This window comes from Planococcus citri, chromosome 1, assembly GCF_950023065.1.
Source record: "Planococcus citri chromosome 1, ihPlaCitr1.1, whole genome shotgun sequence".
Taxonomy (NCBI): Eukaryota; Metazoa; Arthropoda; class Insecta; order Hemiptera; family Pseudococcidae; genus Planococcus; species Planococcus citri.
Window position 1 is genome coordinate 7,838,070 of NC_088677.1, and position 16,023 is coordinate 7,854,092.

The following is a 16,023-nucleotide window of genomic DNA, read 5'->3' on the forward strand; positions in this document are numbered from 1 at the left end:
AAGAAAACTGAAATTCACTCTGCAAACTAATTTCGATACGCTATGAAGTCGACGCGGATAGATTTAAGGAAATTTTGGAGCCTCCAGCAACTTTTTGAAAATTCTGGAGCCTCCAGCAGACTTTTGATACTTCAAATTTGCATAAAAATTTCATTAAATGCAGTGAAGTCGACTGCAAGTAGGTTTCAAGTCGGTTTGGAGCCTCCAGTGACTTTTTGATAATTACTGGAGCCTCCAGCAGATTTTTCAATGCTCTAAATAACCATAAAATTCTACCAAACAGAACTGCAAATCCAAAATTTACTCTTCATTCTAACTTCAACACGCTATCAAGTCGACTGCAGGTGAGTTCAAGTCATTTTGGAGCCTCCAGCAACTTTTAGAAAATTCTGGAGTCTCCAAATGGAGTTGGAAAGCCGAAATTCATTCTGTAAACTAATTTCAATTCACTATGTAGTCGACTGCAGGTAGATTTCAAGTCTTTTTCGAGCCTCCAGCAACTTTTTGGAAATCACTGGATCCTCCAGCAGATTTTTCAATGCTCGAAATTTCCGTAAAATTTTACGAAAGAAAGCTGTACTCAAAAAAAGTGCTCCTACTTACAAAAAATGGCGGCCATTTTGATTGACAAGTCAGCCGAAATCGCGGATTTTGCGTTCCAACATAGGACTTGGACAACATTTTTCAAACCGTACAAAGGTAGATCGAAAGATCACGCAAAAATTTGTCACCTGTCAAAATTTCAAGTGCTGAAGTGCGTTTTTCGATTTTTGGCGAATTTTTGAAAATCACATTCAGGTCAAAAATGAGGGAAAAATCAAAATTCTACCAAATTGACCAAGAAAGCTAAAATTTGGGATATACGAGTACCCTATTTTAGACATACCAAATCGTTTGGAAACTGTTTCAAACTGTTTTGAGCAGTTCTGGAGCCTACAGCAGATTTTTGAAACTCGAAATTTCCACAAAATTTCATCAAATTGGAGTTGGAAAGCTGAAATTTATTCTGCAAACTAATTTCAATGCACTAAGAAGTCAACTGCAGGGGGATCTCAAGTCATTACTGGAGCCTCCAGCAGATTTTTTAAACTTTAAATTTTTACAAAATTTCATCAAATGGAGATGGAAAGCTGAAATTTACTCTACACTCCAATTTTAACACTCTCTGATTGACGACTTCAGGTGGGTTCAAGTCATTTTGGAGCCTCCAGCGACTTTTTGAAAAGTACTGGAGCCTCCAGTAGATTTATGAAATTTGAAATTCCCGCAACATTTTACAAAATGGAGTGGGCAAGCTGAAATTTACTTCGCAAACTAATTTCAATGCGATATGAAGTCGACTGCTTGGCGGTTTCAAATGGTTTTGAAGCTTCCAGCTATGTACTTTTGGGAAATTTCAATTTTCCAAAATACGCCGTAAAAGCTTTCAAAAAGTCGCTGGAGGCTCCAAAACGACTTAAAATCCACCTGCAGTCGACTTCGTAGCATCGTATTGAAATTAGTTTGCAGAATGAATTTCGGCTTTTCAACTCCATTTGATGAAATTTTGTGGGAATTTCAAGTTTCTAAAATCTGCTGGAGGCTTCAGAATTTCTCAAAAGGGTTGTCGATTTTTTATAAAAAAATTTTCAAGTCTGTTTTTTTTTTTAGAAATTGTCCAATAAAAGCCCTTCTGTTTGTTAAAATTGTCAAATCTCGATTTGTTTTACTAAGTACTCATATATTGGTATTTTTACCAGAAGTAGGTAACAAATGTTTTCACTCTACCTATGGTCAAAATTCTCGCTCTTTCATCAAAAAGTTTCGTCGTCGTCGTCGTTTCCTTATAAGCGGTAGGCCTATTGGCCTGTCTGCTGCGGTGTGGAACCTGTTGAGGATGAGCCTGAGGTATCCGTGAGTTTCCTCCTTGGTCTCCCTCTGCTTCTCTTCCCCGTTGGTGTATATTGGAGGACCTGTTTTGGTGATCTTGTTTCCTCCATCCTTTTGACATGATTTCTCCAATCTTTCCTATACTGTTTTATCTTCTTCATGACTGGCTTCACTCCGAGATCTGCTGTTATTTTCTCGGATGGGACTCTGTCTCTGAGAGTCACCCCTGCCGTTCTCCTCATGAACTTCATCTCTGCTGCCGTTATTCTTCTTTTATCAGATTTCTTCAGTGCCCATACCTCGCTTCCATACGTCATCATTGGTATTGCTAGGGTATTGTACACCTTCAATCTTGTTTCTTTTCGCACCTTACTGCTTCTCAGGGTCCTATTTATCAGTCCTGTGACTCTCAGGAACTTTGCAATCTTTCCACCAACATCTACTTCTCCCTGGTATGATATCGAAAAGTTTCAAAACCGTTTATTAAGTAAGTACCTGAGTTATTTTTATTTTGAAAAAAATCTACCTATTCCGAGCATTTCACGTACTGCCTCAAAAAACATCTTTAAACTTGTTGCTCAGTTTTTTAAATTTAAAAAAAAAAATCCCATAAATTGAGTTAATATACTTACGTATGTAATTACTCGACTATTATTCGTTTATTTGTTTACAATCTACCTATTATCCATATAAAATACATTAACGTAAAAGCTACAGAAACAGTTGAACACATTATTTTTGTCGCTGCAGTAGGATACCGCTTTCCGGATTTAATAAACCAAAAACTTTCCGATACTCCATTGGAAGCTTCATTTCGGGTGATACGCGATACGTGAAGTTTTTGATAGCATAAATTAGACCTACTTTCACTTGCAAATTGGCAAATCGTTCGGCTAAATAGGTAAATAAAAGAAATCAGAAGTCATGAGAGATGAGAATATAGGTAAGTGCATTGCCTTGTTTAGTTATATATAATACATATCGCACCTCGGGACTCGGGAGTAAGTAATAAGGTTACATCTCAAAAAAGTGAAATTTTACAGGAGAGCGATTTTCTTTTTTTTTAAACTTGATTCATTATTTTTATCAACTTATAATTAATTGTGAGGAATGAATAGCACCTCATTTTAAAGATCTGGTATCCTGCCTTCATTTAGCATATGAACACTTTGAAAAATAAAATCTTACAGAGGAAATATTTCAATGTTTGGAAAACATTTTGAGTTATAACCTTTCCTTAAAGTTGATGTGGAGACGAAAGGAAGCGTCCAAAAAAATTTCATAATATAAAAGTTGTAGAGAAATAAATTTCCAATCGACGTAATGTCGTTAGTTTTTTCTAGAGTGCTTAGTTTTTGAGTTTTTCTCAAAAAACTAAAATTTCATTATATGTGCAAATTCATTTTTCTGAAAAGTGATCAATTTAAAAAAATTTTTCCATTTGGTACAAACCAATAAAAAATGCACTCCTTGTGACTATTTCTAACTGACAAACATTCAAAACAATCAAAACTGTTTGTCAACACTTTGTATGTACGAAATTTGCTCAAAAAAGATGGATTTTTTTGAGATGTACCCTGATAACTCCAAATAACTTGCAATTGCATTTTTTACAAGATCTAGATGATGTACCCAACTCGAAGTGTAATTTTTGGTTGAGGGGGGTCATACAAACCCAAAAAATGCAAAAACATCAAAATCAATTTTTTTTGAGATGTGACCTTATTACTTCCGAGGTGCGACATGTCAAGACTTAAAGATGGGCACTGGATAAGGGAAATAGCATTGTGGACCCCCAACAAAACAAGGAAAAAAGGTAGACAAAAGGTAAGGTGGAGAGATTCTATTGTAAACTTCTTGGGAAACAGACACTTTGAGAGTGTAGCTCAAGACTGTTGTGAGTGGACACTAGCGTGTCACTTAGATAAATCATCGACAAAAAATCAAATTCGAAAAAGTACCCAAATAGTTCCGCAAAACCCAGCGAGGGCACAGGTTGTTGTTGCTAGAGGTAGTCTCTAGGTAGTGACTTGGATCATAAAGAGGAGCCAGTCCCCCAGGACAGATGAGAAGGCAAAGATAACACCAGGGGTATTTTGCACATCTACATCGTGCGGGGTGGTTACATGTTGCTGTTTGATGGACTCTGAATGGATAAACCTGGCCAAAGCAGAATTTTCCAGCTAGTGAAACAACAGGGAAAAGTCGAAGGCCAGGCCTTTACATAAATACGGATTGTGAACAAGAATGCATAAGAGCTGCAGAAAACCAACAACTCACTTGTTTCAGCCCTAGGGAAGTTCAACAGCGTTAGAGTGAGAAGGTGAATACCAGCACCTAAAAACTGGCAAATTCGGCTAAGGGAGTAAACCCCCACAGAAAAATTGAGTATTTATCTATCAATATATTGTGAAAATGTTGACAAATTATGGACTGTAAGTTTTTTCAAGATTTTCTGTCAATTCTCCTTAAGACATTCTCTATGAATTATTGACAAAAAAATAATTGAGTGTTTATTGATTGATTACATCGGCAAATTTTTGACAAAATATTGTTAGACAATACTCCGTCGATATTGATCGATAAACACTCAATCTTTATGAAATTATTTGGGTACATCATGGCAGCCAAGTTGCAGGGAGATACACACTTGGAGAGCAGAATGAAAGAGGTGAAATGCTCGTAGAGTTTGCAGAAAGACACAATCTAGTAATATGCAATACCTGGTTCAAACAGCATGAAAGAAGATTATATACATGGGTCAGTCCTGGAGACCGAGTCAGAAACCAGCTGGACTATGTACTTGTAAAAGGAAGATTCAAGAAAACAGTGAAGAACTGGCACACATATCCTGGTGCTGACTGCAACTCTGACCACAAACTATTGGCTGCAAAATGCCAGCTAATCTGGAAGAGCCAGAAGAAGAGCAAAGAACGATACCAACAACTTGACTTTGCAAAAATCAAATCAAAAGAAGTGCAAAAGAAATTCCGAGAAGAACTGGAAAAGCAAAAAGAAGACAGATTGGAAGAAGAACAAGATGTCAAGGAAAAGCGGCAGACATGGAAGCGAAAGGTTAAAACAGCAGCAGAAAAGTCTACTCCATTCAAAGGAAGAAGAAAACACAAACCATGGATGACTCAAGAGATACTGGATCTGATGGAAGAAGGAAGAAAAACAAGCAGATCAAGTGGCGAATACACTGTGCTAAATAATCAGATCATGGGAATGTGCAGAATGGCCAAAAACAAGTGGTATGAGGAGAGGTGCCAAGAAATAGAAGAGCTGGAGAAAAGGCACAACTCTAGAGGAATGCATACCAAAGTGAAGCAGATGATGGCCACCCACAAGAAAAGGGGAAGCGGAATAACATATATGCGAGGAAAAGATGGAAAGTACTGTGTTAACAATCAAGAAATTGAAGAGGTATGGATCAGCTACATACAAGAATTGTATGGAGATGACACATGTCCGGCTGAAATTGAAGTTTTATCCACAGAAGAGGCACCACAAATTGAAATGTGGGAGCTGAGGAATGAGGTGAAACGAGCCACAAACCACAAAATTTCTTATACCAGTAGACTTGATTAAACATCTAACACCAGAGTATGAAAAGGAGCTGCTGAAGATAATAAACAAAATATACAATGAAGGTACGCTGCCCAAGGACTTCAAAGCAGTAAATTTTGTACCATTACCAAAAAAGACCAACTCGCAAAAATGCTCTGAATATAGAACTATCGCACTGATGAGCCACCCATTGAAGCTGCTACTCTCCATCATAAATGCCAGAATTGAAAAGAAGATAGATGAAAATCTAAGTGAAACGCAATATGGCTTTGTAGTGAAAAAAGGGATGAGAGATGCAATTGCCCTGTTGAAAGTGATCATTCAAAGAGCACTGAATGCAAATAGGGAAATCATTGCTTGCTTTGTTGATTATGAGAAAGCATTTGATCGTGTCAACCATGAAAAGATGTTGAAGATCCTGAAAAAACACAACATTGATGAGAAAGACCTGCAAATAATCAAGAACCTGTACTGGGAGCAAAGCACTAACATCAAGATTGGAACTGAGTATTCGGAGAACGGATGTGGAATAAAGAGAGGTGTGAGGCAAGGATGCCCCCTCTCACCCAGGTTGTTCAATGTGTATGCAGAAGAAATAATGAGGGAAGTGTGAATCAAATGAATGGGCTTCAAGATCAACGGCAGGAGAATAAATGAAATTAGCTATGCAGATGACAAAGTGATCCTTGCTGGGACAGAAGCATGGATGCAGAAGATGATCGACCAAATCAACAGCGCAGGATTCAAGTACAGAATGAAAATAAACACAGGCAAGACCAAGGTGATGAGATTTACACAAGGAGAGGATAAAGAGGTCAAAATCAACATCGGACCATAAGAAATTGAAAATGTAAAGCAATTCAGATACCATGGAGCGCTGATAAACAACGATGGTAGAGATCATAAAAAAATTAAATCATGGATTGGAATGGCAAAGACTGCTTTCAACAACCTCGCCAATGTGCTGGGAAATCAAACAATGAGTATAGATCTGAGGAAGAGAATTATGCGATGCTACTTATGGACTGTTCTGAAGTATTCCTGCGAAACATGGACCATGAGTGCAGAATGCGAGAAGAAAGTATCCGCTTTTGAGATGTGGTGCTACCGAAGGCTACTACGGATCTCATGGAAGGACTTCATTACCAACAAGGAAGTACTAGCAAGAATATGAGAGGAGTGGAAAGTTGTAGTTGAAGACATCAAAAACAGAAAGCCAAAGTATTTAGCTCATCAAATACGAGAAACAGTATTTTCATGCTAGCAGTACAGGGGAAAATCCAAGGAAGATTGACGAGAGGGAGGAAACGATTGGAACTGTTAACAACAAACTCACCAGCCAACTCTCCCTGCAAGACCCTGAAAGGAACGATTAGATACGCTAGATACTGGCTAATATAGATGGACATATACGCTATCTCCTGTAAAGGAGCGCGACTACAATGAGGATGATTGAATTCGATTTTTTGTCGATTTTCTTTTTCAATAATTTGTCGATTGTGCTACTAGGGGACTTTCAACTTAAACTCAAAATTAAGGTATGGGTAGGTACCTATCCACTGAATTTGGTCATGACCAGTCCACTTATGATAGGTAGGAATTAGGTGATTCAAAATTACCTATACAAATTCTTGGCCCTTCTCCGAAAGGTAAATATGTGCAACTTGATCGTTTGGCTTTTTCTTCTGCGGTAAAACGTTCTGGGCGAAATTCTGTAGGGTTTTCGTAAAACAATTCATCTAAATGTATTCCGTACGTGGGCACAATGATCGATGTGCCAGCGGGTATGATTACATCAGTATCAGGGATTTTGTAATTTTCGCCCGCTTCCCTAAACAATACCGCAGCTGGTGGATACTTTCTGAGGGTTTCTGAAAATGATAATCCGAGTCAAATTTTCTCATTAAACGAATGTTTATTACGAATAGGTAAGTAGGTAGGTGCCTATTACCTATATCAAATTACTAACCAGCAATCACCATATCTGTGTAAGTCATTTGTTTCATGTTGTCATAAGTCAGTTCGCCTCCGTTAGAGGAAAGTACATGGAATATCTCTTGGCGAACTTTATCTTGAATACCGCCATTTAGTGATAATTCCAGCAGTATATTGCTCAAAGTAATAGCAGTTACTCCGAAACCACCAGCAAAAAATACGAAAGCTTGAGCAGCTAATAGATCGTTAGTAATGTCTGGAAGCGAAAGCGCATTTTTAAACTCGACAGAATAAACGTATAGGTACCATAGGTAACTCAAAATATATAGTTTGATTTTTCAAGTTGCCGTTGATGGTTCAAACTTTGAGACCGGTATAAAATCATAAAATGACAGATTTTGTTGACTGCTACATAGCGGCAACATAGCAACCAGCAACTAGCAACTTCACGACACTGGCACGAAAATGATAAGTTTCCTCACCATTTTATCAGGCGACGCGCTAGTGTTGCCCCCCCCGCCCTCCCACGGTTTTCGAACCGTAGGTGGTGGCAAGGCAACACCGCGGAGTAATATTCTCAAACTATTTTGGACAGTTTTGGACACCACGCGAATGCAATTTTCTCGAAAAATATGAACATATTTAAAAAAGTAAGAAGACCAATGTTTTTATTTTTTAAAAACCTTTCAGAAAATATATATAACAATTGTTATACGACAAACATTTGCAAAGTGTCAAGCATCATTTTGGCAGAGTCAAGCAGCATTTTCGCTGTTTTTTTACTAATTTTCTTCCTACACACTCAACTCAATACCGAGAGATTGGTCAAACCAAATTTTATGAAATTTGAAATGTAGACTCCATTCATCATCTGTTATACAGTATAACCAAAAAATTGTCAAAATCTTGAAAATTCAACCTTCACTCCCTCATTTGGCCCACTATAAATGTTAAAAATGTGTTGAAAATATCAAAAGGAGCTAGCTCTATCTTCAAAGCATATATATTTAAAATTTCAGCTTTTTCTGATTTGTAGTTTTTGCTGTAGCCTTGTCTAAAGATTCAATTTCATGAAATCAGTGTTGTCTCATATTGAACCAAAAAACATTGAACTGCTAGCTGAACATATTTATATTGCTAGGCATTTTATTTGGAATACCGGATTTCTTCCGAATGAAGAATTTTTTTTTTATTTTTGTATTAGAAAATATAAAAATTCATCATTATCACCCCTAATTTAATAAAAAAATTGAACAGAAATAAATTTTTAAAAAATTAGACGGAGGTATTTTGATGACGACGACGTCGACGATGTCATAGTCTCTCTCTCAGTCTCTCAGGTACATAGCATAGCACACAGCACACAGCGACCTGTTAAAACTACCGCACGAATTTCACATAGATTTTTCATCTTCGCTATTTTTATACAAAAAAAAAATCGAGTCGTTAGTTTACACATATCAAAAATATATGTTACAATAGGTTTACAATTTCATTTTTGGTAACCATAAGTCTGCATTATCTCATGAATACGAAAAAAAAATTTATGATATCCCCAAAAAAATCTTTTAAAAGAATTCTTACCCCCGCCCACCCACTGGAGGGATATTCATGACCTTAAAAATTAACAGAAAACATTTCAGTAAATACCTTTCTTCAAAAAAAAAAAAAAAAAAAAAAATTGAAAAAAGATAAAAATTTCAATATAAAATTTACTGATATAAAGAGAGTGTGACCCCGCCATTTAAGGCATTACAAAATTATTTAATTATGAATACCTATTTGAAGAGTGATATTCCAAAACTAGCTTTGTCCATTTTTACCAAAGTTGGGTTTTCAGTGGTACCTGGTAGATGAAGTATAAACTCACATTCCTACATCATCAACCTACCAAAATGAGGTGTTAAACTCACCTAAATAGCCAATTCACTAGAAATTTTTAAAAAAATAATGTTCCAAAACACGATTTGTCCATTTTTATTGAAATTTTTTTCAGCAGTATTTAGTGGATGAAATGTATACCTACACTCCTACCTCATAAATCCACCCAAATAAAGTGCTAAACAGTAAACTTGACTAAAAAGTCAATTTACCCGTTTAAAAGGAAACTGTTTTTCCTCTCTCCTAAAAAGTTGTGAAAATGGACAAAGCGAGTTTTGGAATATCACTCTTCATTTTATTTTAATATGTAATGTAATTCAGTAAAATAATGACTGCATAAATGATGAATTTAATGTCAAAGAAAATGAAACAATTTTTATAATTTGATTGATAAATGAAGAGTGATATTCCAAAACTCGCTTTGTCCATTTTCACAACTTTTCAGGAGAGAGGAAAAACAGTTTCCCTTTAAATGGGTAAATTGGCTTTTTAGGCGAGTTTAGCACTTTATTTGGGTGGATTTATGATGTAGGAGTGTAGGTATACGTTTCATCCACTAAATACTGCTGAAAAAAATTTCAATAAAAATGGACAAAACGCGTTTTGGAACGTTATTTTTTTTGAAATTTTTAGTGAATTGGCTATTTAGGTGAGTTTAACACCTCATTTTGTTAGGTTGATGATGTAGGAATGTGAGTTAATACTTCATCTACCAGTTACCACTGAAAACCTAACTTTGATAAAAATGGACAAAGCGAGTTTTGGAATATCACTCTTCAAATATATATGATTCAAATTTGTTATGTGTAGAAAAATCTACATTAATATTTTCTAATAAAAAAAATGAAATTAAAAAAAGGGCGGACAAAAGCCTTAACAGTTTATTATAACTTAATTCATGAGACAAAATAATAAAATTCAATCTAATATACAGGTATAAAAAATGAGGAATCGGCTTTTGTCCGCCCTTTTTTTAATTTTATTTTTTTTATTAGAAAATATTAATGTAGATTTTTCTACACATAACAAATTTGAATCATATATATTTATCAATCAAATTATATTATAAAAATTGTTTTATTTTCTTTGACATTAAATTCATCATTTATGCAGTCATTATTTTACTGAATTACATTATTAAAATAAATATTCATAATTAAATAATTTTGTAATGTCTTAAATGGCGGGGTCACACTCTCTTTACTTATATCAGTAAATTTTATATTGAAATTTTTATCTTTTTTCAATTTTTTTTTTTTTTTTTTTTTTGAAGAAAGGTATTTACTGAAATGTTTTCTGTTAATTTTTAAGGTCATGAATATCCCTCAAGTGGGTGGGCGGGGGTAAGAATTCTTTTAAAAGATTTTTTGGGGATCTTCATTTTCATATCAATATTATCTACAATAAAGTTTTGAATTGAAATCGGAATTTAATTTTTGCATATTGCTTAGCATTTTAAAAATCTACAGGAGGACAATGATGGTGACAATGACAACGACGAGGATGACCATGAGAGTTTTTTCCCACTTCGCGCAAAAACTCTAAAAAGTTACCTTCAATTTGGGCCAATTGAGTATTTTGCTTTTTCATAATTTACAAAAAATGGAAAAAATTGACCCCACATTTAAGAAATATGTAGTTTTGAGTGGCTGAGGGGCATACAACACATTAAAGTGATATTCATGTAAGTCCTATTTGATAAATTGAAAGCATTTTTTCAAATCACTTCCAGTTTGGTCCAGGCCTTTAACCCTTAAACACCAAAGCAAATCCGGAGATGTTATGAAAAAATGCTTTCAATTTCCTGAATAAGATCATCACAAGTATCACATTTACTCACAGTTCACCCCCCAGCCCCTTGAAGCCACCTCGATAATGATGGACTTATTTATTTGATTATTGTCAAAAATCGAGGAAGCAAAAAAACCGATTGGGTCAACCTTGGAACTGAATGATATAGTTTCATTAGATGTAATGAATGAGTGAAAGCATAATTCCAAAGAACACCTCGCCCCTTTTTGGGGGGCAAACATTGATAAAAGTTGGTATAAAATACAGTGACCCATGTCCCATTTTTGGATGAACATATTGATGGTTGACCTTTCACAAAATGAAATTAAGAACGGCGTGTATGCATGGTGGACCAGAGCGATTTTTTAAAAATTTGATATGCTTGTCTTGATAAAAACCCGAAAAAACAGCATGAATATGCAGAGTACATAATATGGGAACTATTATCAAGTAGACTTCAAATGACAGAAACAAGAATTGAAAGGAACACAGATGCTCTTAACGGCACATAAGTTCAGATAATCTATACAATCCACCCATCAAATCTGTTTATCACTCCGTGAATATTCTTTATCGATATTTGTCACCAAATAGTTACATCCTACAAAGGTTAGCAGTACGATTGTTTTTCTGCAGAAATATCTAAATAGGTTTATCTACCACTTTGAAAAGCTTTACACTGTCGAATTGCAGCTGTCTCTGGCATTTCATAATGTTGAAGCATTCATGAAGAGGTCACTATCCCTCCTCGATCATAGATAGTGAAGTTCTACATATGAAAATTGCTTGAACAGAATTTGTTTGATTCCAATCATGATATGTCATGATGTAGAACTTCACTATCTATGATCGAGGAGGGATAGTGACCTCTTCATGAATGCTTCAACATTATGAAATGCCAGAGACAGCTGCAATTTGACAGTGTAAAGCTTTTCAAAGTGGTAGATAAGCCTATTTTGATAATTCTGCAGAAAAACAATCGTACCACTAACCTTTTGCCGGATGTAACTATTTGTTGACAAATATCGAGAAAGAATATCAACTTCAGCAGGAATTTCTCAAAACATTCAAAAGTTCAGAGTTGTGGTTGAACAACAGTTGTAAGCTTTCTACTGAATCTCAAAAACCCTGAATCCTGTAGTCATAAGCTAGACACAATCTCATGATTGTAAACGACGACTTCTGCTCGTGCAATTTTCATGATATGATCAAGGAGGGATAGTGACTTCTTCATGAATGCTTGAACATTATGAAATGCCAGGGAGTGCTGCAATTTGACTGTGTAAAGCTTTTCAAAGTGGTAGATACTTACACCTATTTAGATATTTCTGCAGAAAAACAATCGTACTGCTAACCTTTGTAGGATGTAACTAGGGTGGTTGCGGGTTATATGCCGGTGCGGGTTAGATGCTGATGTGGTCACCAACCGCTCCCTAACAACTCTTTCAGACAACTGATTAGCAAGGATTATACCTTAAGGTGAACATAGTTTGTGTTAAAGTTTTGATCTGTGACGGTTATTGTTAACCTGGTTTGATATGCAAATGAAAAAATTTATGTAGGTAAAACCAGTGATACTTTTTTCACGTAATTTTTGAAACGCATTTTTTCTCCAGAAAAAGTGTTTCAAAACTGCATGTAAGTATCTCACGCATAAGTATATACCTTGATCTAACATATTCACGCAAATTTACAAAAATTTGTTTCAATTCTGGTATGAAAATTGACCTTGCAATCTGACCCATCATTTCGGGATAGATGCCGGTTTTTGTGATCGGGATAGATGCCCATAGTAATCAAATGGGAGTGAGGAAGGTAAAATTTTTTTTTGTTAATACTGCGGCAAAAAGTCCAAAAATGATGGTTTTTTAAATATTTTCAACTGGCATGGTCAATTTTTGGAATTACGTTCATTTTTAACACATTGTAAATTCTCAAAAACACGTTTTTTATTTTTTGATTAATTAAACTTCCATTGTGAATTTTTGATGTTCATTTGATTTGTTGTGCATGAAATAAAAGAATTTCATTGAATTCAATCTTCCAGGAGCCTTTTTTGGGGAGGTTTTAGGTAGAGGCATCTATCCCACACCAAATCGGCATCTAACCCGCACTGGGGGGATAGATGCCAGTCAGTGCGGGTTAGATGCCGGTCAAAAAGTGACCTTGTTTTTTTTCAAATTGCAAAAAAACTACAGTTCTAGTATAATATAGAGGAATAATTGCTCTACCGATTCGTGCAAATTTGAAAACATTTCGATGGAAATTATGGTAGTAAGGCTCGAAAAACCGCAAAACACCGGCATCTAACCCGCAACTACCCTATTTGGTGACAAATATCGAGAAAGAATATCCACGGAGTGAAAAACAGATTTGATGGGTGGATTGTAGATTATCTGAACTTATGTGCCGTTAAGAGCATCTGTGTTCCTTTCAATTCTTGTTTCTGTCATTTCAAGCCTACTTCATAATATTTCCCATATTATGTACCCTGCGTATTCATGCTCTGTTTTTTCGGGTTCTTATCGAGACAAGCATATCAAATTTTTATAAAATCGCTCTGGTCCACCATGCACACACCTTTCTTAATTTCATTTTGTGAAAGCTCAACCATCAATATGTTCATCCAAAAATGGGACATGGGTCCCTGTATTTTATACCAACTTTTATCAATGTTTGTCCCCCAAAAAGGGGCGAGGTGTTCTTTGGAATTATGCTTTCACTCATTCATTACATCTAATGAAACTACCTATATCATTCAGTTCCAAGATTGACCCAATCGGGTTTTTTGCTTCCTCAATTTTTGACAATAATCAAATAAATAAGTCCATCATTATCGAGGTGGCTTCAAGGGGCTGGGGGGTGAACTGTGAGTAAAAGTGATACTTGTGATGATCTTATTCAGGAAATTGAAAGCATTTTTTCATAACATCTCAGGATTTGCTTGGGTGTTTAAGGGTTAAGGGATTCTTTTGAAAAAAGTCAACTTAACACTCCGTGGTAGATAAGATAAGTACAAGACGTACATACTATATCGACTTGCGCAATGAATGAAAAAAAAGGTGCGAATTTATTTTACCTATATGTTTATTACTTCTCAAGTACTTCTGGCCAACTTGATCAACAAATTTTTGAAGATCTTTGTCTTCTTCCACATCGTTTGGTATCTGCGAACTGACTTGACTTTTCAATGCTATCATTCGATCCATGAAATCATTTCGCGAGATGTTATTTTCCTCGCGGTATTTGATAGTGTCGTCGATCATTTTCGCGAAACGTTTTTGAATTGTTGGATTGATTAAGGTTATGTTAAATAATTTAATCAATGTCTCCGGCATATTCGTCCATATACTTCTAAAAAATGCCGCGTATCTGAAAAATCGCAATTAACGTTTCAGTTTTCAGAATTTAATTTCGATATAGGTACTTATTACACAACACTAATATCTACTTAATATATAAGTAGGTAACTATGTACCTGAATACGAATATTTTCTCTCCAATTTTTCTGAATTCAGAGTTAGGATTATCTAAAGAATTCGAACCCAATCCGAGAACGCAGCTTCCTACCGTATCAGTTGTATACCTCGACGCTAAATCTTTTACATCAAATGTCCGATTGACATTTATTTCTTCAATAACACGAGATAACTTTTCTCCGCATTCTTTTAGAATAGGAAACATCATCTTCATTTTGCCAGATGAAAAACTATTGCTAAGTTTAACTCTGAGGGTTTTCCATTCGTCACCTTTGGTTTAAAGATTTTGATAAGTATCCATATAAATATTATTTTAGTTTCGATATTGTTCAAAAATATAAATGAATGGTATATCTAGGTAGTAAGTAATTTTTATCACATATTTTTACCTTTCATCGTAAACAACGAGTGACTCAAAGGTTCAATTTTTCTCACCGTATTAAAACCGCGATCGGTGAAAGAAGCAAAATCTTTGATTAAAATTTTTTTAATGAGCTCCGGATCGCGAAATACGATAGTCGGTTTCTTCATCGTAAGAATACCGCCGAATTTATGCGGAGCAAGTTGCTTATAAAATTGTACGTATTTTTCCGGTAGAGTTGTCCGCATGAATATGACATCGGCCATATTTCCAAATAGTAAACTGCTCGGTTTGACGAATGGTATACCGCGATGTTCGAAAAATTTGTACGCATTTTTGAATGACCAATATAAATATAAGAGCATCGCTGTCGCGAATAAAATCAAAGAATGGTAAAAACACATTATTATAAAATAGTCTATCTATTTCTTCTGTGATGATTAGGTAGGTAAGGTACCTATGTAATCTCAACGGAACACGAACGGTTAAGTGCATAATGAGGCTAAGTGTTGGATATCTACCTACTTATAGGTATTAATTCCACCTATCCATGTATCTGCCTAGTGTCTACCTATAAGTAGGTACTTATTTCTTTTATCGCAGTTACCTGCAATATAATGTCAAGTACGATAGAAAACATGCGCGTGTTTGACTGAACACTCTTCCTTGTCAGAAATCAAACGCGAATAGGTAATAACTGATTTTAAAAGACATGCAACTTCACGCGACCCACAAATAGACTAGGTATTATATGTATAGTCTACAATCCACGGAGCCAAAAGTACGTTAGAAATCAATTTTACTGAGATTTTTTGCGTATCAAAAAAATCGTCCGACGAAATGTAGAAGGGGCCCCGGCCGAAACCCCGAAACGCACGATTTCAATATTTCAAACTTGCACAATAAGGGCCTGCAGCCTCAAAAGGGTGTACATATTTCTGAACATGTGTGTTTTTCTGTTGGAAATTACCACAAACGGATTTTATTACACTTTGAATGCAGTTTTTACGTATTTCTCCAGAATTTTGAATTTGCTCCAGAAGGCGTGAATATGAAGTTGGGCAGATAAAAATCGAGTTGTGTGTTATAGTCGACCTGTTTAACGAATTTATCCATATTTGAGCCGATTCTGGAGCG

The 16,023-nt window shown here is 35.5% G+C and overlaps 1 protein-coding gene across 1 annotated transcript; it reads right to left on the reverse strand.

The window, feature by feature from the left end:
• Positions 1-2,509: 2,509 nt before the first annotated feature.
• LOC135846528 (cytochrome P450 6k1-like) lies at positions 2,510-15,389 on the reverse strand. Its single transcript, XM_065365681.1, has 6 exons — positions 14,915-15,389; positions 14,525-14,795; positions 14,126-14,418; positions 7,409-7,630; positions 7,059-7,310; positions 2,510-2,762 (listed from the first exon to the last, which is right to left on the reverse strand). Exons 1-6 carry the CDS (start codon positions 15,288-15,290, stop codon positions 2,602-2,604), a joined length of 1,575 nt encoding a protein of 524 aa, XP_065221753.1. The 5' UTR covers positions 15,291-15,389; the 3' UTR covers positions 2,510-2,601.
• Positions 15,390-16,023: the final 634 nt, after the last annotated feature.